The sequence below is a fragment of the Elephas maximus genome, chromosome 26, assembly GCF_024166365.1.
Source record: "Elephas maximus indicus isolate mEleMax1 chromosome 26, mEleMax1 primary haplotype, whole genome shotgun sequence".
Classification (NCBI taxonomy): domain Eukaryota; kingdom Metazoa; phylum Chordata; class Mammalia; order Proboscidea; family Elephantidae; genus Elephas; species Elephas maximus.
This window is the reverse complement of record NC_064844.1, coordinates 8,051,474-8,077,817: the sequence shown is the minus strand read 5'-3', so window position 1 is coordinate 8,077,817 and position 26,344 is coordinate 8,051,474. Positions and strand designations below refer to the sequence as shown.

Sequence of the window (26,344 nt, the reverse complement as noted above, 5' to 3'; positions counted from 1 at the left end):
CTTGACCACATATGGCCCCACTTCTAATTTCTGCTCACTTCAGTTGTTTGTGCTTTCTTCTCATAGGGCTAATATCCTACGGGAGTATTCACTGTTGAGTAGCCTAGAAGGGAATATGCACGATAAAGTTTTGACCAGCGTCTTCAACCCTGCTTGGTTAGTGTCTTACTGTTGCCTGGGATCCCCTCTCTTTTAACCTAGGAAGACTGCAGACTTTTCTACGGTTCTCTCTTCTGCATGGCCTGGTTGACCTTACATTTTCTGACAATTCCTTTTATACCTACTAGCTAGTATCTTTTCCTCCATCTATATAACAGATCGCCTTTCTGATTCCCCTTCAGATCAGTACTTCCCACTTATCATTCCTCCACATTTTACATGTCTCTTTTAAAATATTTTTATAGCCCTATAAAGATTCCATTTGTGATATTGTCCTGTCTTGATTGCATTACTGTTCTTTTTCTTCATATTCCTTTGGTACCACAACACACTATCATTAGGAAACAAATGACATCTCTTATTTGATAAAACAACATAAAATTATTCTTTCTGTATTTTCTTAACTAGGCTCAATTGCTGTTTGTAGAAGCAGATATATTTTGGTCTCTCTGGAGATGGTTTCGATCTATCCCTTGTGATTTTTCCAGCGGTTATTTATTATTTTTCTTTTCTAATTAAAAAAAAATGAGGTTTAATGTACATTTTGTAATAGTTACCCTTTTTAGTGTCTATTCAGTGAGTTTTGAACGATGTATACAGCTGTGTAATCACTACCACAATCAAGGTATTCCCATCACCCCAAAAACCTTCTTCGTGTCTCTTTGCGGCGTCAGTCCTTGCTCCCCACTTCCAGCTCCTGGCAACCGCTGATCAGAATTCTGGTCCTGAAGTTCTTCCTTTTCCAGAACATGGAATGACACATTATATGCGAGTCCGGCTTCTTTCACGGGGCATAGGGCACCTGTGGTTCGTGGATGTTGTTGCCTCATGCCTTTTTATTGCTGAGTAGAACTCCGTTGTATGGGCCTACCGCAGTTGCTTATCCATTTGCAATGTATTTTTAATTGCCTCATCCAGTCTTCTAAATTGACTTCTTTTTTTTTTTTTTTGACTTGTCATTTGGCTTGTTGGGCAGTAGAAAGCAAATTTCCATGTTTCCTTAGTGGTCTGGATGGGAACAAGAGCTAAGTTGCAGTAGGTACTGATGGGCTCTGTATTTCTGCAGCTGCCCCGTTCCTGATGTCTCTTTACTTAGGCCCATTTTAACATACCCTTGGGTAGGAGCACAGGTTGGGCATCTCCATTGCAAAGAAGCCTGTTCTATGCATCCTTTTGGGTCAAGAGTTTTTCAAATTGCAATTTTTGGAAATGACCTGAGGTCTGTTATTCAGGGTCATTGCTGCAGTTCCCAGGGGAGATGCAGGAGGGACTTCCCTTTGCCTGAAAGAATCCGCATCATAAACACACATTTCTGATGCTTGCGTTTGCAGCCAGCTTTGCCCTTGCTTTATCCCTACCTTTAAGCCCACTTCTCTCTGTGTCAGTGTGAGGTCACAAACAACCCAGGATAGGAAATCCCATAGCACTCTTGACTTCCTTCTAAGATAGAGCTTCCATGATTTTGCAGGTTGGGTTACCAAGGTGTTAGATACCATGGCAGTTGGCCAGTAGGCAACAGCCCGGGCTACCGCAGTCCAGAGAGAGAAAACATGAGGACGACCCAACAATGCTACCCGACCTGTATGGTTCTAAGCGTGAACATAATGAAATCGACACTGTGGAGATTCCAAAAGTCATTTCCATTTTAGTTAAACAATTCCCATTAGTATCGAGGCTTCAGAAACCAAGTTGTGGTCAAGCATATCATTTCACAATGTATGCTTTATGGATTCTATAACTAAAATAAGATAAAAACAGAAATGCTTTTTACATTTAAATTTAAAGAAGAAATTCTAAAAGCTGAGTATTGGTAAACTTTATGTCAAATACACTCAGTATCTTTATAACAAGCATTTTGTTTTATTTAGCACTTTAAAACAGAATGAATGTATAGTTCAGCATTTCATTAAAGATTGGTTTCAGAATGTTACTATTTTTTTCCAAAAAAGCCTTCCATTTCTCTTTTCATTTTAAAAGAACATAATTTTAAAAAACAAACTAACAAAAAAAACCTCTTCTGAAAACATTCCGATATTAGAAGTTTTGTTCATTTTATTTACTTACTATTTAGTAAATCAGATGAAAGTTAAGTCAGGAAACATATTTTTTTAAAGGTAGATAAGCTGACATTTCTTTTTTTTATCTTTCTTGCAGGTGTTTGCTTCAGAATGGTAAGTCAATACTCTATTCTTTTTTGTTTTTTCACGGTTAGTTCCAATGGTAATGACAGAGCAGTTTTCTACTTAGCGCTAGACTACCGCTTATTTTCTTTCCCTGATAGTAAATGAAGAAATGCATGTATTTCTTTCAATTTACTGACTGAGATTTTTATGAAAACTACCTTTAAAAGATAGTTTATTGAGAACATGATAGTCTTCCTAGTTTTTTTCTATGAATTTCAAAAGTACTTCTCTTGGGGTGGTTCAAACCAACACTTTGATTAGGTGTGTTGAGTACAAAGTGTGGAATCTTCCACATATGCTGTGGGGCACAAATCCTCCAGGCGAGGATCTGTACATCACGTTGCAAATCAGAAAATGCTAGTGTTGGCTAAGGAAGTGGTTCCTGGGGTTTTAGATATTCAAATTCCCTGTTATGTTTTTAGCTTTTATTTTTTGATATACCCCCTTCCTAAAAGTTAATTGTGTCATATGTTCTCACCTGCTATCTGAGTTGGGAGTTAGTAGATTGGGCCTATGGTTCCCAACCTCTGAGAGTTATAACATGTTGCCACCAGTAAGGTCTCCGTGTTTTGAACCAGTCCACGCGCACCACTGCAATTCAGATATCTCCTTTTTCATTAATATCCGAATTATCTTCAGAACCAACCCTATGTCATTTTTAGCTGTAACCATTTGGATTTGCGTTGCTTCATTCAGTTTGGGATACGGATTACAGAGAACTTGATCGTTCTGGTCTCCAAACAGGAGAAGAGCATATCTTAAAAAAGCTCTACTAGACTAGATCGGAGCCCTGGTGGCACAGTGGTTAAGAGTTGGCTGCTAACCAAAAGGTCAACAGTTCATATCTACCAGGCGCACCTTGGAAACCCTGTGGACAGTTCTGCTCTGTCCTATAGGGTCACTATGAGTCAGAAGCGACTCAACAGCACCTAACAACAGACTAGATCCACAATAATCTTAGCATAATGTAGTTATAAAAATAAAAATGTTGCTCATTTTTCATTTTCAAGCAGCATAACTGAATTTGGAACCAAGAAAAAGAATTAAAAAAAAAAAAACTTTTAAGGGTAATAAGATAACTAAATTTACCCATAGTCGGTTATAACATTTCTGCGGCAAGTCCAGAACCAACAGAAAACATCAGAATTTTTTAGATCTTAAAATCACTGTATACGGGCACATGTCTAGGCTGATGTTCTGGCTAGTTTAATTTTTTAATTAAAATGATTTTCCCTCATTTTTGTTACAAATTTCAGAATGTTTTAGTCTGTGTTTCTGCCTATCAATACTTTGTATTGATCATTTTGGATTTTCTCCTCAGTCATTGAGAATCTTGAAGTGATCATTTGGAACCCAGGTTAATAGTGTAATTTAGTGTTGGCTGGCGTGAGGGCAGTGCAGTCGAATTTCCGGTTCTCAAAACACATCATGGGAGCCATTTTCTGAACTAATTCCCACTATCAGTTTATTTTCTCATAATTTGCTTGTCTTTACTGATAGTGTAATTTAAGAAGAAGAACAACAAAATCCTATAGGGCGCAGTAGAACTGCCCCATAGGGTTTCGATGGAGTGGCTGGTGGATATAAACTGCTGACCTTTTGGTTAGCAGCCAAGTTCTTACCCACTGTGCCGCCAGGGCTCCATTTAATTGAAGGTTCCTGTAAATAGAGGCAATATCGTAGACCAGGCGCACAATTTTTGGCATAGACTATATTTTAGAAAAAGAAATGTCTATTAGATGAGAATTCTTTGAATGTGAAAATTGACTATGTTATGAATTCAGACTTTTGAGGATGGGCCTCGTCTCTCTTGTTTTCTCCTGAAATCAGTATGCGGAAAGTGAAGCGAAGAAAATAGGAGTGGTTGGTTGGGTGAAGAACACCGGCAAAGGCACTGTGATAGGCCAGGTGCAAGGCCCCGAAGAGAAGGTCAATTCCATGTAAGTAGTACACGCACGCAGTGTATGAATTACTGTAACGTTTTGTTGAGCAGTAAGAATTCCACTGATGGGCCATATTCAGTTTGGGGAGTACAACTAAACCAGCATCTTTGAAGGCAGGCTAGCACAGAAATTCTCAGAGTTGGCAGTGGAATTTCTACTTTTAGGAATGGATTTCCCACTTGACCAGGCCCTCAAGAAGAGCAGCTAGCATCACTTTCTAGTCTATACACGTTGTGTCCTGTTAAGTCTCCTCCAACATGGAGAAGTGCTCGGGGCCCAGGTATTTCTCATCAGAAGTGGTCATGATGAGAACCACAGTCCCTTAGGGTGGGTCTTGAAGTTGTTAAGGTAGCCTTCAAGGCAAAAAAAATAGCTATTTCCTTTTGATTAAGCGCCGTATTTGCTTAGTTGTAATTTTATTTTTGAAGTCCCTGGGTGATGCGAATGGTTAATGCCTTTGATTGCTAACCAAAAGGTTGGAGGTTTGAGTCCACCCAGAGATGCTTTTTGGAAGAAGGGCCTGGTGATCTACTTCCGAAAAAATCAGTCATTGAAAACCTTGTGGAGCACCGTTCTATTCTGACACGCAGAGGGTCACCATGAGTCAGGGTCAACTCAATAGTGGCAACTCGTTTTAATTTGATTTTTACTGTCAATCAAAGTGTGTTTAATGAGCTCTACAGTTACATGATATGTGTCCTTGCAGCCCAAGGAGACCAGATTCAGTAGTATTTATGAAAAAAGTGCCCTGTGTACATGACATCGTTTTCAAAGACCTTGTATTTTCAGCTTTGTAATTTCTACTGCTCTCTGTAGCCTTTTTTTTTTTTTTTTTTAAATAAAAACAGCTAACATTCATTGAGCATTTACAATGTGTTGGATAGTATGCTAAGCGCTTTACTTCAGTTATCTCATTTGATCTTCACAACCGATCCTGTGAGGGAGGTACTAATTTTTATACCCAATGTATTTTGTATTATTGATGAATTTATCTTGATTTTCATTACTTAGGAAACCCTGATGGCGTAGTGGTTAAGAGCTACAGTTGCTAAGCAAAAGGTCGGCAGTTCGAATCTACCAGGCGCTACTTGGAAACTCTGTGGGGCAGTTCTGCTCTGTTCTATGGAGTCGCTTTGAGTTGGCATCGACTTGATGGCAATGGGTTTGGTTTTCATTACTGAAAGTTTTCAGATTTCACAGTAATATTTTTTTGCTTTTTGGTAATAAGTGAGGCAATATAATACAGAGAGATATAAAGGGATGGTTAGTAATCTACCCCTTCCTCTCTGCCCCCTGCCCTGTATGTAATCTGTGCAAATGACTCCGTGAATACTTTCCACAGTTTTCTCTTGCACTTAAAAATATTTATCCAGAATTAGAGTTTCACTTATTTTTACTGCAATAGAACATTTCATGCATATTTTTCTATAACATGATTTTTTTTTTTCTTCATTTTACGGACATCCCAACAACGCCTTATTTTTTCTAAGTTCTTTATGTTAGGTACATACTTGTGTGTATGTGTGTTAAAACCACACCTGAACTCAAAAAGTGGGGTACACAATTTAATTTCATAAAATGTGGGTCACAGTTCATGAAAAATACTATTTTTCAGGAGGATTGTCACAAAACACACAGAAGAAAAGCTTGTGAAGCTGAACTTCTGCAGAACTGATCCTTTGATAGAGGAAGCATGGAATGATTATGAGGCCGTCTGAACACAGGGACTATGTGGAGGGTGGTGCCTGTGCCACTCATGTTGTATTCTTATCCACATTATAGCAGGGTTTAGATTAATTTACTTAACATTAATGGCATCATGCCATACAAAACCCTTTGCTATTGAGTGAATTCCGACTCATCGCGACCCTATAGGACAGAGTAGAACTGCCCCATAGGGTTTCCAAGGTTGTATGTCTTTATAGAACCAGACTGCCACATCTTTCTTCCGTGGAGTGGCTGGCAGGTTCGAACCACAGACCTTTCAGTTAGCAGCTAGCTGAGTGCTTAACCACTGTACCACCAGGGCTCCTTATACATACTGCTCATTTTTTCCTTTCAACTCCTGCATTCTCCTGCCTCCCAGTAATCTATCCTAATAACCTGGTATGCATCTTTTCGTGTTTGTCTTCATTTTCACTTATTCACAGACACACACACGTGCACACACACACAAACTCACTGAAGTGCACATGTACATTTACAGGGTTTTTGATCAATGTTTGCTTTTTATTTATTTTTTTATTCTGCTTTAGATGCAGGTTTACAGAGCAAATTAGTTTCTCATTAAACAGTTAATTCACATATTGTTTTGTGACCTTGGCTGCCAACCCCCGTGATATGTCAGCTCTCTCCCCTTTTCAACCTTGGGTTCCCCATTTCCATTGTCCAGCTTTCCTGTCTCCTCCTGCCTTCTCGTCCTTCCCGCTGGGCTAGTGTGCTCATTTAGTCTCATATACATGGTTGAGCTATGGGTATTGTTGTTTGTTTTATGGGCCTGTCTGATCTTTGGCTGAAGGGTGAACCTCAGGAGTGACATCAGTACTGAGTTAAAAGGGTGCCCAGGGGCCATCCTCTTGGGATTTCACTAGCCTCTCTCAGATCAGAAACTGGGTTTTTTTTTGCGGGTTAGAATTTTGTTCTACATTTTTCTCTGGCTCTATCTGGGACCCTCTATTGTGATCCTTGTCAGAGCAGCCGGTGGAGGTAGCTGGGCACCATCTAGTTGTGTTGGACTCAGTCTGGTGGAGACTGTCGTAGTTGTGGTCCATTAGTTCCTTGGGCTAATCTTTCCCTTGTGTCTTTGTTTTTTTTTCATTCTGTATTGCTTCAGATGGGGTGGGACCAGTGGAGTATCTTAGATGGCCACTCACAAACTCTTAAGACCCCAGATGCTACTCAAAGTAGGATGTAGAATGTTTTCTTTATAAACTGTGTTCTGCCAATTGAGCTAGATGTCTTCTGAGACCATGGTCTCCAGTCCTCAGCCCAGTGTCCCTCAAGGGAGTTTGGATGTGTCTATGAAGCTTCTCTGATTTTACCTCGGTCAGGTTTTACTGACTTCCCCAGTATTGTGGACTATCTTACCCTTCACCAAAGTAAGACTTGCTTTGTAAACATGGAATCACTGTGTATTCACTTCTCTGCATCTTACCTTACACAGCAAAACATGCTATCTATCTGGGATCAAATTGACAACAGCAACTTAGATAGGAACCTTAGGGGGAGTGAATTTATGTTAACGGGGGAGGAACAACTCAGCAAAAGAGGATGAGAATGGTTGCACAACCCAAAGAATGTAATCAGTGTCACTAAATAGCTCATGTAGAAACAGTCGAAGTGCTGTGTGCATCTGATTTTTACTGTTCAAAAATACCCCCAGGGATGTCCCTCTGAGTCAAACGGTATCGCTCTAATTTGTTTTTTTTAATATTCCACAGTATGGACATACCTTTATTTATTACCTTATTGCTGAGAATTCAGTTCGTTTCTTGTTTTTTGCAATAAGAGCATTGCTGCAATAAAAATTTTATTGGTGATTTTATCTTTGTGGGATAGATTCCAAGAAGTGTGATTTATTGGTTGAAGTATCTCCTTATCCTGAACTTAGAAATATCAGACCGCTTTCCAAAACAGCTCTGAACGATGTACATTTTTTTTCTGTATATGATCAGCAATTGGAATTATTGCTCTTTATTTATTTTTTTCACCTCACTGGATGTAGAATGACATTGTTTTTTACTATAATTTGCATTTCTCTAATTACTAGTTAGTTGGAGCATCTCGTGTTTGTGGCTATGGACCTATTCTCGAGAAGCTCTTTTTCACATCTTTTATCCATTTTTCCATTGGATTGCTGGTCTCTTGCCAATTTTTAAGAGCTCTTTGTATATTAGTGACGATTATTAACCCATTATCTCTTATCTCTCTGCACATGTTTTCACAGATCTATAATTAGCCTGTCAATTTTGTTTATAATAGCTTTTGTAACGTGAATTATTTTTAATTTTTATAAACACACATATGGCTATCTTTTCTTTCTGGTTAAGAAACAGATGTAAGTGCTGTCCCCTAGGTTTCCTTCTAACTTTATGATGCTTTATTTATTACATTTAAGCATTTACTCCATCTGGAATTTGGTTTTTATTTATAATATGTGATAAGGGACTGACTGTGTTCGACCAGGTGGGTAGCCAGTTCTGCCAGCACTATTTATTAAATAATTGCTTTTCTTCCCATTGAATCAAAGTATACTTTTGTCATATAGTAACATCTCATATAAACAGGATATGACTTCTGGATGCCCTATTCCGTTCCACGGATTGATGTGTTTATCTAGTCCTATTCCAGTACCCTATGTTGACTAAATTACAGTGGTTTTGTAGTATATTTCTTCTCACAATTCTTCTTTAGTCATTTATCTTCTTTCCTAGGCACTTACTTTCTCTATAAACTTTAAGATAATTTTATCCATTTAACTGGAATTATATTATATTATGCTTGTGTTTTTTAAAGAAACTCCTTGATAATCTCACAAATACATTTTTTTTAAAGTAAACTTTGTTTTTTCTTTGAGAGCAGTTATAGTTTTACAAAAAAATTTTTTAAGATAGTAGAGAGAGTTCCCATGTACTCCTCATCCAGTGTCCCCCATTACTGAGAGTCTATGTTAGTGTGATGTAGTTCTCGCCCAGTGTCCCCCATTACTGAGGGTCTACGTTAGTGTGGTGTAGTTCTCACCCAGTGTCCCCCGTTACTGAGGGTCTACATTAGTGTGGTGTAGTTCTCACCCAGTGTCCACCGTTACTTAGGGTCTACGTTACTGTGATGTAGTTCTCACCCAGTGTCCCCCATTACTGAGGGTCTACGTTAGTGTGGTGTAGTTCTCACCCAGTGTCCACCATTGCTTAGGGTCTACGTTACTGTGATGTAGTTCTCACCCAGTGTCCCCCATTACTGAGGGTCTACGTTAGTGAGGTGTAGTTCTCACCCAGTGTCCACCATTGCTTAGGGTCTACGTTACTGTGATGTAGTTCTCACCCAGTGTCCCCCATTACTGAGGGTCTACGTTAGTGTGGTGTAGTTCTCACCCAGTGTCCACCGTTACTTAGGGTCTACGTTACTGTGATGTAGTTCTCACCCAGTGTCCCCCATTACTGAGGGTCTACATTAGTGTGAACCCATTGCCATCGAGTCAATTCCGACTCATAGTGACCCTATATACGAAGAAAGCAAGAGGTCATTGAAAAGACAGGAAAGAAAGAAAAGACCAAGATGAATGTCAGAGGAGACTCTGAAACTTGCTCTAGAACATTGAGCAGCTAAAGCAAAAGGAAGAATTGATGAAGTAAAAGAACTGAACAGAAGATTTCAAAGGGCATCTCAAGAAGACAAAGTAAAGTATTATAATGACATGTACAAAGAGCTGGAGATGGAAAATCAAAAGGGAAGAACACACTCGGCGTTTCTCAAGCTGAAAGAACTGAAGAAAAAATTCAAGCCTCGAGTTGAAATAGTGAAGGATTCTGTGGGGAAAATATTAAATGATGCAGGAAGCATCAAAAGAAGATGGAAGGAATACACAGAGCCATTATACCAAAAAGAATTAGTCAATGTTCAACCATTTCAAGAGGTGGCATATTATCAGGAACTGGTGGTACTGAAGGAAGAAGTCCAAGCTGCTCTGAAGGCACTGGCGAAAAACAAGGCTCCAGGAATTGATGGAATACCGATTGAGATGTTTCAACAAACAGATGCAGCACTGGAGGTGCTCACTCATCTATGCCAAGAAATATGGAAGACAGCTTCCTGGCCAACTGACTAGAAGAGATCCATATGTACGCCTACTCCCAAAAAAGGTGATCCACCTGAATGTGGAAATTATAGAACAATATCATTAAGATCACACGCAAGCAAAATTTTGCTGAAGATCATTCAGAAATGGCTGCAGCAGTATATTGACAGGGAACTGCCAGAAATTCAGGCCAGTTTCAGAAGAGGACATGGAACCAGGGATATCATTGCTGATGTCAGATGGATCCTGGCTGAAAGCAGAGAATACCAGAAGGATGTTTACCTGTGTTTTATTGACTATGCAAAGGCATTCAACTGTGTGGATCATAACAAACTATGGATAACATTGCAAAGAATGGGAATTCCAGAACACTTAATTGTGCTCAAGAGGAACCTTTACATAGATCAAGAGGCAGTTGTTTGGACAGAAAAAGGGGATACTGATTGGTTTAAAGTCTGGAAAGGTGTACATCAGGGTTGTATCCTTTCACCATACCTATTCAATCTGTATGCTGAGCAAATAATTCGAAAAGCTGGACTATATGAAGAAGAACTCAGCATCAGGATTGGAGGAAGACTCATTAACAACCTGCGTTATGCAGATGATACAGCCTTGCTTGCTGAAAGTGAAAAGGACTGGAAGCACTTACTAATGAAGATCAAAGACCACAGTCTTCAATATGGATTGCACCTCAACATAACCAAAACCAAACCCAGTGCCGTCGATTCCAACTCATAGCGACCCTATAGGGCAGAGTAGAACTGCCCCATAGAGTTTCCAAGGAGCACCTGGCGGATTCGAACTGCCGACCCTTTGGTTAGCAGCTGTAGCACTTAACCACTACGCCACCAGGGTTTCGCCTCAACATAAAGAAAACAAAAATCCTCACAACTGGACCAATGAGCAACATCATGATAAACAGAGAAAAGATTGAAGTTTTCAAGGATTTCGTTTTACTTGGATCCACAATCAACAGCCACGGAAGCAGCAGTCAAGAAAGCAAAAGACGCATTACATTGGGCACATCTGCTGCAAAGGACCTCTTTAAAGTGTTGATGAGCAAAGATGTCACCTTGAGGACTAAGGTGCGCCTGACCCCAGCCATGATATTTTGTATTGCACCATATGCATGTGAAGGCTGGACAATGAATAAGAAAGACTGAAGAAGAATTGACACCTTTGAATTGTGGTGTTGGCGAAGAATATTGAATATACCATGGACTGCCAAAAGAGCGAACAAATCTGTCTTGGAAGAAGTACGGCCAGAATGCTCCTTAGAGGCAAGGATGGCGAGAGTACATCTTACATACTTTGGACATGTTGTCAGGAGGGATCAATCCCTGGAGAAGGACATCGTGCTTGGCACAGTACAGGGTGAGTGGAAAAGAGGAAGACCCTCAATGAGATGGATTGACACAGTGGCTGCAACAATGAGCTCAAACATAACAATGATTGTAAGGATGGCACAGGACCGGGCAGCGTTTCGTTCTGTCGTGCATAGGGTCGCCTTGCGTTCGAACCAATTTGACGGCACCTAACAACAACAACAATGACATTAGTGTGATACGGTTGTTGGAGCTGATGAACCGGTACTGGTATGTTCCGATTAACCTCTGTGCTTCATTCAGGTTGCCTCAGTTTTTACCTCCGGTTCTTTTTCTCTTCTAGGATCCCATGATTATTTTTGCTTTTCTATTGGGCATTTTTATGATATTAAGGGAATCGACTTTTTATGGTATTAAGAACGTAGGTATCTTTTCATTTACTTGGATTTTAATATTTATTCTTAAATGTGACTTTTTGGTTTGTTCATATAGGTTTGTGCTTTTCTTGCAAAGTTTACTTCTCAGCATTTTATTGCCTTTTTCATTATTGTGTATGGAATATTTTTCTTGTCTTTTTTGGTTTATTGTGCTTTAAGGGAAAGTTTACAAATCAATTCAGTGTCTCATACAAAAAGTTGTGTACACCTTGCTGTGTACTCCTGGCTGCTCTCCCGCTAACGAGATGGCACATGGAATATTTTTCTTATTTCTGTCTCTAGGTGCTTATGCTAGAACAGAGAAAGCCGAATGACTTTTGTATGTTTATCTTATAGAGCTACCAATATCTTCATTAAACTAGTTTTTTTTTTTTTTTTTAACTATGGTCCCCTAGATTTTCTAGGTATGTTGTTGTTAGCTGCCGTCAAGCAGTCACCAATTCAGGGTGACTCCATGTACAATAAAACAAAACACTGTGGGTCCTGCACCGTTTCCACCATTGGTGGCGTGTTCAAGTACATTGTTGTAATGGCTGTGTGTTTTGACTGCCTTCCGACTTCGGGGTCCCACCTTTCAGCACTGTATTACACGGTACTGTATTGTGGCCCATAAGGTTTTCATGGGCTAATTTTTGGAAGTAGATAACCAGACCTTTCCACCAAAGCTCCGCTGAAATCTGTCCACCATGGGTGACGCAGCTGGTATTTCAAACATGGGTGGCATCACTGCCAACAGGCAAGCCACCACAGTACGACAGACAGACGGATGGTGGTATCTAAGTATACAATTATGTCATCAGCAAAAATAATGTATCTTTTTCTTCCCCATTGTTTATTTCATTTGCTAGACCTTTCAAAACAATGTTGAATAATAATAGCAATAGGGGGCATCCCTGTCTGGTTTCTGATTTTTATAAAAGTTCTGTATGTCTTGTGAAGAAAGTCTGTTCTGTACTTGTCAGGCGTAGTGTTCTATGTATGTCCATTACATCAAGTTTGCTAAATCATATTTTTCAAAACCCTTACTGATTTTTTTTTGACCTACAAAATAACAATTTCATGTTTTTCAGTCCAGTAGTTTAGTATGTTTCTCTTAACAGCAACTCTGTATCCATATGCATACGGTTTTCTAAACCCCACAACCCATCTACTTTCAAATGTCAAAGTGCATCACGTAACCGTGAGCTGCACTTTTCCTGGGAGGCCTGTCTTCCTCTCCAGCCTCCTTCTCGGTCACAGCACGGCCATCGTTCTGCGCGTCCCGGTGCCCGTTTCCTGTTGAGGAGGTTTTTGTTTCCTCAGTCCTATGTTTTCATCTTCACTGGCTTATCCCTGGCTTTGCTGAAGCGCAATTCTCCATTGGTTTCCTTAGGAACGGGGCACAGAGGAAAAAAGCTTTCATCCTTACATTCCCTCATTTGCCCTTCTTCCTGATTGACGGTTGGAGTATAAAATCCTGGATTAAAAATAATCTCCCCCTCAGAAGTTTGAAGGCGTGGTTCCATAGCGGCTAGGGTTGCAGTTGAGAGATTCGGTGTCACTCATGTGCAAGGGACTGCAAGTTAAAACGTTTTTTTTTTTTCTTCTCTCAGAAAGCTTTTTTGGTGTTCAATTTACCCCTCTTGTTGCGTATTTTCACAATCTTCTGCCTTCGTGTGTGCTTTAATTTCACGTTAGATGCTGGGGTCTTGGAGGAGAATGGTCTGTCTTTGACAGTTTCCTTCCCACAGTTCTCTTTTTCTTCTCCCCCCTACGTGGATCTGATCCTCTGATTTTCAACTTTTCCTACCAGTATTCCAGACTTAATTATCAGGAACATTGCCTCAACTTTGATGTCCAACCTTCCTTTGAATGTTTGGTTTCTGCTGCTGTGTTTTGTTCCTATTTCATAGCGTCTTGTTCTTGTTACCTATCACTGTATGCGGGAGAAAGACGTGGCAGTGGGTTAATCTTTACATAACGACCCCATAGGGTTTCTAAGGCTGTACGTCTCTCCAGAAGCCAGCTGCCACACTTTCTCCCGTGGTGCTGCTGGTAGGTCCGAACTGCCAATCTATCCATTTGCAGTCAATTGCATTAACCACTGCACTACCAGGACTCCTCCTGTGTAGATTACAGCCTTGGAAATTGCCCTATGGGGTAGTTCTACTCTGTCCTCTAAGGTCACTGTGAGTCAGAATTGACTCGATGGCAATCGGTTTTTTGGTTTATCATCATATAGCCAATGGTGAGCCATCTTTCACTGGCAGGTGGACTGTCTAGGTGGAAATGCTGTAGGTTCTTAGCTATAGGGGTTATCTCTGCAGAGACATTGGGCTAGAGAAGTGAATTTGGTTGTCATCGGTATGTGGATGGTGTTTGAAGCCGTGAGCGTGGATGGGATTATCCAGGGAGGGCTTGCACCGTGAGAAGCAAGTCAGACAAAGAAGATAGGACACTGGAAAATGTAAATTAAGCTAAGCAAACATTGTAAGATTATGACAGCTATTACAAATAAATATTTACATTTTAAAGAACGAGCCTGTTCTTCCTTTAGCATCGATTCTATGCAGTATACTATTTAAGGTACTGAGTTATCAGAAAATTAAACCATAACAGGAGGTGTACAGAAATAGGCTGTAAGACTGGGCTCAACGTGGTGCATTTGTAGCTATAGAAATATTGCCTTATTTTCTTCTATTTTTTTCGTCTAAAGAATGCTACGATATAAAAGGGTGGAAATCAGAGTTAAATTGTCTTTAAAAACACAGGTGTGATTTCTTCCCAAGTTGTGGCCATGTGGCATACAACGGGACCCTCATTTAGGGGTGGCCTGGCTTTGAGCACAGCAGCCCCTCTCTGGTATTGTGGACAAGCCCGCAGCATCCCAGGGCACGGTGCACATGTGTGCATTCCTTTTCTTCCCCTTCTGAGTTTCATTTTCTTGGAAAGAATGACTGATGGCTTTCTTTTGCAAATTGCACTATATGATTCCAATTTTAGAGGTGAGTTCTGCCAACATTTTTTGATGCTTAGGAACCATTTTAAATCTATTGTTGCGTTAAACCACAGCTCTGCTTTTTTTTGCAAAATTAAACAATGTTTTCTGTTTCTTGGTAATCATGGTGAATTAATGTACACAGCTATGACAGTGGACATAGGGCTTTCACTGTATCTACACAAAATATTCTTTTACGTATATTGTCTCTGACTGCTGTCATGCTCCAGTGGCAAAGTTAAGTGGTTGTGACAGAAAGCAGATGACCCACAAGCCCTAAAATATTTACTGTCTGATCCTTTACAGGAAAAGTTTGCTGACCCCTGGCACAGATACCAAAGTCAAGGGTGTTGTAGAAGGTCTAGCTCATTGCATAGTATGTTAGACTTAAAGACTAAACGGTAATTTTCTAAACAAAACAAAACAAAAAAACTAAAACTATTTGTAAGTGCATTATTTGGAGACAGTCGAGCCAGTTCTAAAATTAAAATTGCACCTTGATTGCTACTTTAAAAAAAAACAAAACATATGACATATATCTGCAGTCTGCACTTGAAAGGATCATTCCAGACTGGAGTGTGTACACTCTGTGATGATCCTAAGAGTTAAGTTGCCTGGGAAACTATGTCATGATATAAGGAATGCTTGAAGACACTGGAGATATTTAGATAGGAAAGAAGAATATTTCCAGGAATCAGGATAATCAACTTCAAATATTTGAAGGATTCACAGATGGGAAAAGATGGATGTTCTCTGTTGTTGCTACAAATTCTGGTTGTAACGGTGGGTGAAAGTTGTTCATTTCAGCTCGCTCTGAGAAGAATTTTCCTTTGAAGGCATCTAACTTATCTAATGGTAAAATGGATTGATCCTTGAAGGCAGACATTATTAATAAATAGGAAGAGTCTAGATTAGGGGGTCAGCAAACTATGGCCTCCGAGCCGGATCTGGCCCACTGCCTGCCTGTTTGGTAAATAAAGCTTTATTGGAACACAACCATGCCCATTCATTTATGTGCTGTCTTTGACTGTTTTCATGCTCCAATGGCAAAGTTAAGTGTTTGTGACAGAAACCAGATGACCCACAAGCCCTAAAATACTATCTGGTCCTTTACAGAAAGTTTGCTGACCCCTGGCATAGATATCAAAGTCAAGGGTTTTGTAGAAGGTCTAGCTTATTGCATAGTACATTAGACTTGGTGGTCTCCAAGGTGCAGTCCAAATAAGAGTCTGTGCTTCTCAGCAGAGCCGATGACATAAAACCCACTGCCGTCGAGTCGGTTCCGACCCATAGCGACCCTATAGGACACAGTAGAATTGCCCCATAGGGTTTCCAATGTGCTTAAAACGTTCACAGTTGAGAGCTGGAATTAGAATAGTTGTATTCACCAGTATAATTGTATTTATCACTTGCACAGATATCTAGCATTTGTGTGACATTTTAAGAAACAGCATCTGCTAGAGCCCTGGTGGCGCAGTGGTTAAGAGCTATGGCTGCCAGCTAGAAGGTCGGCAGTTGAAATCCACCAGACGATCCTTGGAGAAACCCTATGGGACAGTTCTGCTTTGTCCTGCAGGGTCACTATGAGTTGAAATTGACTCGATGGCAAAGTTTTTTTTTTTAATGAAGTACCATTATTTTGAATTTCCTGTTGTGACAGCAGTGGATTGGAATGGAGCAGTGGATTTTGTGAACAAGTAGGCAGTGTCAGATTCAAAGTTATTTAATGTTAATTTAGAAAAAAATTTCTCTGGCGTGAATTTCTATATAACCAGAGTTGCTAGCTTTCCCTGACTTTCAATCTGAGGCTTTCAAAGCACTTTGCTGACATTTTTGTACTTAAATCATCAAGATACTTCTTACACAAATAGAAAGATGGGGTTGTTCAGAAAGGTTCCATTGGATTTTCTATGAAATACAGATGACTTGCGCATTTTTTAGGAGAACAAAAATTCATGGAGAAGCTGTAATTTTGGAAAAAAAATTTAGTGTAACCTAATTGATATAAATTAATGGGAAGCTAAGAAACACGAAAAATATCTACAGTAGAGCTGGAGTTCTAACAATAGACCAGGTTTTAGCCCTCAACACTAAGTCGTTTGTTTTCCTTTGGAATGTAACAGAACTTTAGTAAATAGCTTAAATGCTTAGTCTTTAAATTTACATTTTAAGTATGTGCATTTAGTAAGATGATCATACTTAATAAAAGAAAATGCATAATACAGCACTAATTACCTTCTGAAAAGTCAGTATAGTAAATCAAATATAATTTTTAGTATTTGTTTTTATATAATCTTAAAGTTAACCTACAATATAAAATGGAAATCCTGGTGGCATAGTGGTTAAGAACTACAGCTGCTAACCAAAAGGTCAGCAGTATGAATCTACCAGGCACTCCTTGGAAACCCTATGGGGCAGTTCTACTCTGTCCTGTGGGGTAGCTGTAAGTCAGACTCAACTGGACGGCAGTGGGTTTACAATATAAAATATGAGCATAAAATATATTTTTAAAACACAACAGAGAACCCCTGAGGGAGCAGGAGAGCAGTGGGATGCAGATCCCAAATTCTTATAAGACCAGACTTAATGGTCTGACTGAGACTGGAAGGACCCCCGTGGTCATGGCCCCCAGACCTTCTGTTGGCCCAGGACAGGAACCATTCCCGAAGCCAACTCTTCAGACGTGGATTGAACTGGACAATGGGTTGGAGAGGGATGCTGGTGAGGAGTGAGCTTCTTGGATCAGGTGGACACTTGAGACTATGTTGGCATCTTCTGCCTGGAGGGGAGATGAGAGAGTGGAGGGGGTTAGAAGTTGGCGAAATGGACACGTAAACAGAGAGTGGAGGGAAGGAGTGGGCTGCATCATTAGGGGGAGAGTAATTCGGAGTGTGTAGCAAGGTGTATATAAGTTTTTATGTGAGAGACTGACTTGATTTGTAAACTTTCACTTAAAGCACAATAAAAATTATTAAAAAGAAATTTTTTTTAAAAGATCTCAATTTTTCGGAAGCTTTCAACTGATGTCAGCTTACCTGCTGCAAAATAACTGTGAGACAGCCTAAGATGGTGGCTTAGTCAGACACATCATGCCTTTGTCCTACAGCAAAGACCCGAGAAACCAAGTGAAACAGATACAGATGACAATCCCGGAAGCCTGAGCATCAAAAGGGGGGACAAAGAACGAGATCAAACACTGGACGAGGAAGCAGAATGAAAACAGTGAGCAAGGAGAATTACAGATCAGAGGTGCCCCCCCCCGAGCCAGCCTGGCGCAGCATGGCCATGTTGGGACAAAACAATCAGTGACCCCGGGGAGGGAGCACAGGAAGGCAACTTCACAGCATTCCCGCTAAGAGGCAGAGAAACTGTGTAGGCAAACCCAGGGTGAAGCAAGGTGAGCAGAACATGAACCAGGTCTAAGAAGGGAAAGGACATTTGATCAGGGCCAGGTCCTGATTGCTGGCTGCAGCCTGCAGGTGTGCCCTGTCGTCCACTGCCATTGACCAGAGGAGCACACTCCTTCTCCCCTCCCCTGCCCTCTCGGTGGTAACCAGTGGCATGACACCCTCCTCCACAGTCAACCAGCTCATAGATGTATATACAACACACCATAGTCTACCAGCTCATAGACGACGTATACACAACACACCACAGTCTACCGGCTCATAGACATATACACAACACACCAGAGTCTACCGGCTCATAGACGTATCCAGAACACACCACAGTCTACCGGCTCATAGATGTATACACAACATACCACAGTCTACCGGCTCGTAGACGTATACGCAACACACCACAGTCTACCGGCTCATAGACGTATTCAGAACACACCACAGTCTACCGGCTCATAGATGTATACACAACACACCACAGTCTACCGGCTCGTAGACGTATACGCAACACACCACAGTCTACCGGCTCATAGACGTATTCAGAACACACCACAGTCTACCGGCTCACAGACGTATACACAACACACCACGGTCTACCAGCTCATAGACGACGTATACGCAACACATCACAGTCTACCGGCTCATAGACGTATACGCAACACACAACCCAGCAGCAGCACAGTACACATTTTTCTCCAACACACATGGATCGTCCTCCAGAAGAAATCATATTCTAGGACGTGAAGATAGCTTCAATAAATTCAAAAGCATCAACATAATAAAGCATCTCCTCTGACCATGATGTTATAAAACTAGAAATCAGTAACAGAAAGAGCAAGGAAAAAAATTAAATATGTGAAAACCGAATAACACTTTACTTAGAAACTATTGGGTCACTGAAAAATTTAAAAATGAAATTAAAAAAAATTTTAGAATCAAATGAGAATGAAGACACAATATACCAAAACTTCTGGGACAGAGCAAAAGCAGTACTTAGAGAAAAATTTATAGCAATAAATGCACATGTCAAAAAAAAAAAAAAAGGGTGGGGGGACCAAAATCAATAGGTTAAACCATGTTATGGGTTGAATTGTGTCCCCCCAAAATGTGTGCCAACTTGGCTAGGCCATGATTCCCAGTATTGTTTTATTGTCCACCATTTCGTGATCTGATTATCCTGTGTGTTGTAAATCCCAACTTCTATGATGTTAATGAGGCAGGATTAGAGGCAGTTATGTTAATGAGGTGGGATTCAGTCTACAGGATTAGGTTGTATCTTGAGTCAGTCTCTTTTGAGATATAAAAGAGAGAATGCAGCAGAGAGGAGAGGGACCTCATTACTACCAGGCAAGAACAACCAGGAGCAGAGTGCATCCTTTAGACCTGGGGTCCCTGTGCTGAGAAGCTCCTAGACCCAGGGGAAAATTCATGACAAGGATCCTCCCCCCATCAGAGAGAGGGAAAGCCTTCTGGAGCTGGCGCCCTGAATTCAGACTTCTAGCCTCCTAGGCTGAGAGAATAACCTGTTTGTTAAAGCCATCCATTTGTGGTACTTCTGTTATAGCAGCACTAGATGACTAAGAGAACCCAGCAACTTGAACAAATAGAGCAGGTAAAGCAAAAGAAGTCTACAGTCATCAGAAGAAAGGAAACAGTAAAGATCAGAGCAGAAATAAAAGAAACAGAAAATAGAAAAACAGTAGAAAGAATCAACAAAACCAGAAGTTGGTTCTTTGAGAGGATCAATAAAATTGAGAAACCACGGGCCAAATTTGCAAGGAAAAAAATGAGAAGACACAGATAACCAAAATAAAAGATGAAACGGGTGACATTACAACGAACTGAGATAAAGAGGGTCATAGCAGAATGTTGTTATGAAAAATTATACCCTAACAAATTTGAAAACCTAGAAGAAATGGGCTGTATAGGTGAAGTCAGTACAACTTGACCAAGGTAAATGAAGCCACTGAGAGGTAGGCAACAATAAAGGACAGCTAAGGTACATGCCATAACATACACAATGTTGCAACAGTAATAGCAAGCAAAAAATATGTGAGTGGTTACATAGATATGTATGCTATATGGGTGTGGGAAGGTGTATGGGAGTATACGTATGTGGTTATATGGGTACATTTGTGGGCGTGCGTGTGTATATATATTTATATATAAACAATAAAGCACATAGGAGGCACAGGTATGGATACTTCTAGACATTCTCATACATCTCGTGGGATTGATTAACTGGTTTGAAGGCTTACGAGCATAGTCTCGTGGGACAACTACGTCAATTGGTATAACTTGGTTCATAAAGATAATGTTCTACATCCTAGTTTGGTGAGTAGCATTTGGGTGCTTAAAAGCGTTCGAGTAGCCACGTAAGATATAACACAACTATTGGTCTCTTCCCATCTGGAGCAAAGGAGAGTGACGGAAGCCAAAGACTCAAGGAAGAAACAAGTCTACAGGACTAGCGGCCGATGCGAACCACAGCCTCTTCTAGCCTGAGACCAGAAGAACTAGATGGTGCCCGGCTGCCACTACCAACTGGTCTGACCAGGGACACGATAGAAGGTCCCAGTTAGAATGGGAGAAAAATGTAGAACAAAAGCCAAGTTCATTAAAAAAGACCAGACTTACTGGACCAATAGAGACTAGAGTAACCCCCTAGACTATCACCCTACAATACCCTTCTAAACTCGAACTGAAACCACTCCCAGAGATCACTTTTGGCCAAATAATAGATTGGCCTACAAAATAAACAGTAACACCTGTGAGGAAAGTGCTTCCGTAAACAGTCAACTGTGAGAATCCAAACGGTCACATTTACACAAAGCAGAGAAGGCAAGGAGGGTTGGGGAAACGATGGACTGAAACCAGGGATGGAAACGGGCCAGGCGGGGTGGAAGTGGTGAGAGTGCCAACACGTAACCCGGGTTTTGGTTTTTTATGTATGCCAGGCACTGTTCTAGGTGCCTGGATACAGCAGTGAGCAAGAGATAAGGCTGAATTTCTCAGGTAAGACCCACAATAAACAAACTATAAATAAACTAGACATTTTCAGATAGTGGCAGGTGCCACGGAGGAAGTGAGTAGGGTCTTGTGAAAGAGAGTGGTGGCTTTCCAACTTTAGACAGGAGGGCCAGGAAAGGGCTTTCTGTGGAGGCGACCTTTTAGCTGAGAGCTGCCTGGGGAAGGGAAGGCAGCTGACACTGCAGAGCGTGGGGCCAGCACTCTGAGCAGAGCACAGCTAGCAGCAACACAGCAACAGTGTACCTGGTGGGGCAGGAAGGACATCTGCCCAGGTGCAGGCAATCAAGGTGCATTGTCTGTCCAGAACCAAACCAAACACTCACTGCCATCAGGTCGATTCCAACTCATAATGACCCTACAGGACAGAGTAGAACTGCCGCATAGGGTTTCCAAGGCTGTAAATCTTTATGGGAGCCGACTGCCACATCTTTCTCCCACAGAGAGACTGGTGGGTTTCAACCTCCGCTGATCTTTTGGTTAGCAGCTGAGCACTCTAAGCACTGCACCTTCCTTACACATTCACAGGGCTCTGTCATTGTCTGTTGAGAACCTGAAAAGAGCAAGAAAACCATTGAAAAGTCAGTCTGCTTTTTATTACCACCAAACCCGTTACCGTTGAGTCAATTCCGACTCATAGCAATCCTGTAGGACAGTAGAACTGCCCCATACGGTTTCTAAGGATTGCCTGGTGGAATCAAACTGCTGACCTTTTGGTTAAGCAGCTGTAGTTCTTAACCACTCCGCCACCAGGGTTTCCTTTTTAGCACCATGTGTGGGCAATTCTAACCAATAAAATACCGCACTTCCTGCCACCCTCCCCGCACCAAGCCGCTGCCGTTAAGGGTGTGCTTTTGCTAATATTTTTTAAGTGTTGGTTCCTGGATGTGGGTCCAAGGATATGTGCATTTTAAATTTAAATTTAATGGTGATAAAATTTTACTTATAAAAATTTTGAAGTATTTTTCAAATAAATACTGATGATAAATGCTAAGGATTCAATTCATGGGTGCAGAGAGTTTTGGTTTGTGCTGTGCACTTTTTAGGTAAAAAAAAAAAAGTATTGATTTAGGTAATTTAAGTGAATCAAGCCAATTAGAAAATCAGGACAAGGAAATTAAATAAAATAAACCATAAACTTATTTTCTAAAACAAATAGGAACAATATTTTGATGCATCATGAAGTTTTTTCATTTGTCTCGAGAGGTTGAGGGTCAGCTAAGTGAAACTGTATTTGATATTCTTCCAGGCGTGTACTGTAGCTTACAGCAGAGCCTCTCCTGGTCGGCTTAGCGGCTGGTGAGTTTATGTTAATGGTGGAGGAACTCAGAAAAGGAGGGTAAGAATGGCTGCATGACTGAAAAAAGTGTGATCAGTGTCACTAATGGTAGGAATTGTTGAACTGGTGTGTGTTTTGCTCTGTATATTCTCGACAACACCACCTGATAAGCTGGTGGCTCCAACAAATAGGAGTTTATCTTTCTCAGATCAAAATAAGCTGGAGGTCAGTGGCCATTGGTGCTGGCTCAGCTGCTCATCACTGTCAGGACTCTGTCTATCCAATTCTCTTGTCCTTACTCCCCTGGTTGTCAGATGACCGTCCTAGCTTCAAGCATCAAACCCACGCTCAAGGCTGGAGAAAGGGATGGCTTTGGGTCTAATCCTTTTGTCTGCAAAGGAAACTCTTTCCCAGAGTCCTGCACCACACTTCCATGTTCGTTCCATTGGCCATCCCTAGCTGTAGTCAGCTTTCCCAGCCACTGGTAAGGAAGGTGAGGGAGAAGGGGAGGTTAAGACTGGAGTTGGGTTGGCCATTCAACAGTGTCTGCCACACCTCTTAAGATTGAAAATTCCTTAAGGGAAGGGATTGTCTGTCCTGTTCTTTCTGGAATTCCTAGTGTCCAATGCACAGAATGGATGGTGACATGTGTCAGAAAGAGAAGCTGGTGTAAGGATATTCCAGGAGAAGAGGATATCAGGTACAAAGGCAGTAAGTTGAAAGAATCTCAGTTGTGTGTTCAAGGATCAGTGACTGGAACACAGGCAGGTGGCAGCGACTGTTGGAAATTGAGGCTGGAAAGGTAGTTTGGGGTCCAACTGTGAAGAGCCTTGCATGTCATGGTAGTGTGTGCCTCCTTCTGTCTGCAGTGGAGAGCCACTGAAGAGTTTCAGGACAGGGAATGACACAGGAGATTTGTGGGTTAGGATATGAACCCTCTTTGTAGTGTGAACTGAGAACTGGAAGGAGAGAGATTGGAAACAGAACAAACGTCATATCATGGTTTGAGAAAGTAGAGTACAAATAATTTGGGGATCTTAGAAAATATAATTTAAAAACCATCATCTAGAATAGTCATTCTCAAAGTATGACCCTGGACCAGCAGCATCACCATCACCTGGCAACTTGTTAGAAATGCAAATTCTTCCACCCAACCCCAGGCCTACTAAGTCAGAAATTCTGAGGGTGGGTCCCAGAAACCTGTGTTTTAGCAAGCCCTCCAGGTGACTGATGCGCACAAAAGGTTGAGAACCAGCGAACTAGAGCAATAGACAGTCAGGGATGGAAGAGAGCTTGAAGATGGTCCAGTCTGGTGGTTCTCAGTGCTGGCTGCAGATCACTGGGGGAGATTTTACAGAGTGTTTGGGCCGTAAAGCAGAGCAGTTCCATCAGAATGCTCCCAGGTGGTTCCTGTGTGTGCCTCCAGAACTGAGGACTACTGACCCTGTCTTAACTCCTTCTTATGAATTGAATTGTGTCCCCTCAAAATATGTTGTGAATCCCGACTTCTATGCCTGTGGTTATAATCCCATTTGGGAGTTGGTTGTCTTTGTTAGGTTCATTAAACAGAATTAGTGTAGGATGTGTTTTAAATCAATCTCTTTTGAGATATAAAAGAGATTAAACAAGCCAGCAGAGCAGAGACAGGGGAAGAGAGATGCCAAGCCACATGAAGATCACCCAGGAGCAGAAGCTCAGAAGAGACAGGGACCTTCCTCCAGAGCCAGCAGAGAGTGAAAGCCTTCCCCTAAAGCCAGCACCCTGAATTTGGACTTCTAGCCGCCCGAACTACGAGAAAATAAATTTCTGTTTGGTAAACTCACCTAGCTGTGGCATTCCTGTTAAAGCAGCACTAGGTAACTAGACATTCCTATTGATAAGAAAACTCAGGACAAGAAGATGAGTTGCTCAAGGTCATACAGCAAGTTAGGATCGGCACTGGGTCTCCTGAGTCAATCTTACAAGCTGTCTTCCCGTGATGCTTTAAACACTAGCCTCACTTTTTAATATCTTGCTGTGAGGTAATGGCTTCTAAATGGTTTACAGTGATAAATATAGCTGCCAAATTTTGAGAAGAAATATAGGTTACAGACAGCATTATAAAAAATCCATTTATATCCAATCTTCCTTTTAGGTTAACAGTATTTCACACTTTAGAAATTTACACTTTTTGAGAGGGTTTTGTAAAAATATTTTCAGCATCAATGAAAGGTAGAAGGATACCTTCTGCGTAAATAGTGCTTTGTTATTTTAAGAACCCCCCCTTTTTTTTTCCCAAACTCTAGATGGAGCTCTTTGATTTTTAGATATATTGTTGTATTTATAATTTTTTGAGTCTTTGTTTTAAAAAAAATTAGTTATTTTGGGATTTAAAAAAATCTAAAATTTTATGATAAGTATTCTCAACATTTTTGAGTTCTCCTTTTTTTCTTGCTTTAGAGCCATATTGATAAAAACTCATTATTTCATTGCTGGACCAAAGACTCCAAATCAAGGCCTCAGAGAGTCATTTTCAAATCCATCTTAAATCTGTGTTGTTATCGCGTAGTGTTTAACAGGTAGGATATGCTTCCCATGTTTGTTTCTGATGAGTCTCGGTGTTGAAGTAGAATTTCCTATAGGATGGGTTTCTTTTTTTTGAATAGGGCCAGTAGAGAAAGCCCTTGTGGACAACGCAGCTGTGGCTATTGTAATTCTTTCTGCTGTTTTTGCCCCCTTGTATACAAAGGAGCTTTAACAGCTACCTTCCTGTAATGTAAATGAAACATTTTGCTGCTACTTTTTCTCATCCCACTTTACTAGCCAAGTATTCTCTCTTCCATGAGTCAGAATCGACTCGATGGCAATGGGTTTGGTTTGGTTTATCGGGAGTGCACTTGGAGCAAAATCCCCATGTTATTTTTAGATGGTATAAGCCACGGGCTCAGATGTGGTCCCTGGACTCGCAGCATCAGCATCCCTGAGAACTTGTTAGAAATGTAGATTCTGGTGCTCCACCACAGACCTACTGAATCAGAGACTCTGGGGGCAGGCCCAGCACGCCGTGTTGAACCACCGGTGTGGGTCACTTTGATGGATAAGAAACCCTATACTCACTGGCACCTGCATCATAAAGACTGTTGTGGAATCAGCCATGCCCACCGTTAGGTTATCTACTGCTTTTTAGGTCACTCAGGAGTTTTGTTAAAAGGCAGGATTCTCTTTCAGTAGGTTTGATGTGGGGCCTCATATTCTTCATTTCTTCTAACAAGCTCCTGGTCCCTGTGGTACCGGAGTAAGGTTCTTGCCTCTCACTAGTCAAGAATGAGCAGGTAAGGCACAGAGTTTTCCACATGAGCAAAGCTTTATTGAAGAGGCTTGCAAGCGGAGACGTAGAGGGCTGAGAGCAACGCTTACCCTCATCTCACAGAACAAAGGATGGGCCGAGTTTTTAAAGGTTCTTGGGCGGGAAAAGATTCACGTTTATTCATAGACACAGGTGAGGATATGTTAACTAAGGTGCACGCAGCTGCTTTCCAAGATGTCTCCTGTTCCGGAGGCCTCTGGGATTTGTGGCAGGACTTATTATGGGGTGTCACGCCTGCCCAGTCTCCCGCTCCTGGGGTTCAATTCACCAGCTGGGGCTGTATTCCCTCACTACCCCGGTGGAAGGTCACACAGTGGTCACAGGTGGATGTTCTGCGCATGTCCCTGGGCCTGGTTTTCTCCAGCTGCTCCTGAAACGCAACTTTAAAGAAGTTTGTGGGCTATTTTTAGATACCCTGCCCATTATTCTGGGGAATGGCTTTGTTTCTGTACCCTGGCCCATTTCTGTTACTTTGT

At 41.2% G+C, this 26,344-nt stretch overlaps 1 protein-coding gene across 1 annotated transcript in view; it reads left to right on the top strand.

Annotated features, from left to right (window-relative positions):
- The window catches only part of ACYP2 (acylphosphatase 2), a 155,766-nt gene that overhangs the window by 7,099 nt on the left and 122,323 nt on the right, over positions 1–26,344 (top strand). The window contains exons 2-3 of the mRNA XM_049870193.1: positions 2,314–2,330; positions 4,173–4,282. Coding sequence (XP_049726150.1) covers positions 2,314–2,330; positions 4,173–4,282 — 127 coding nt within the window. The remainder of the gene's footprint in view (positions 1–2,313; positions 2,331–4,172; positions 4,283–26,344) is intronic.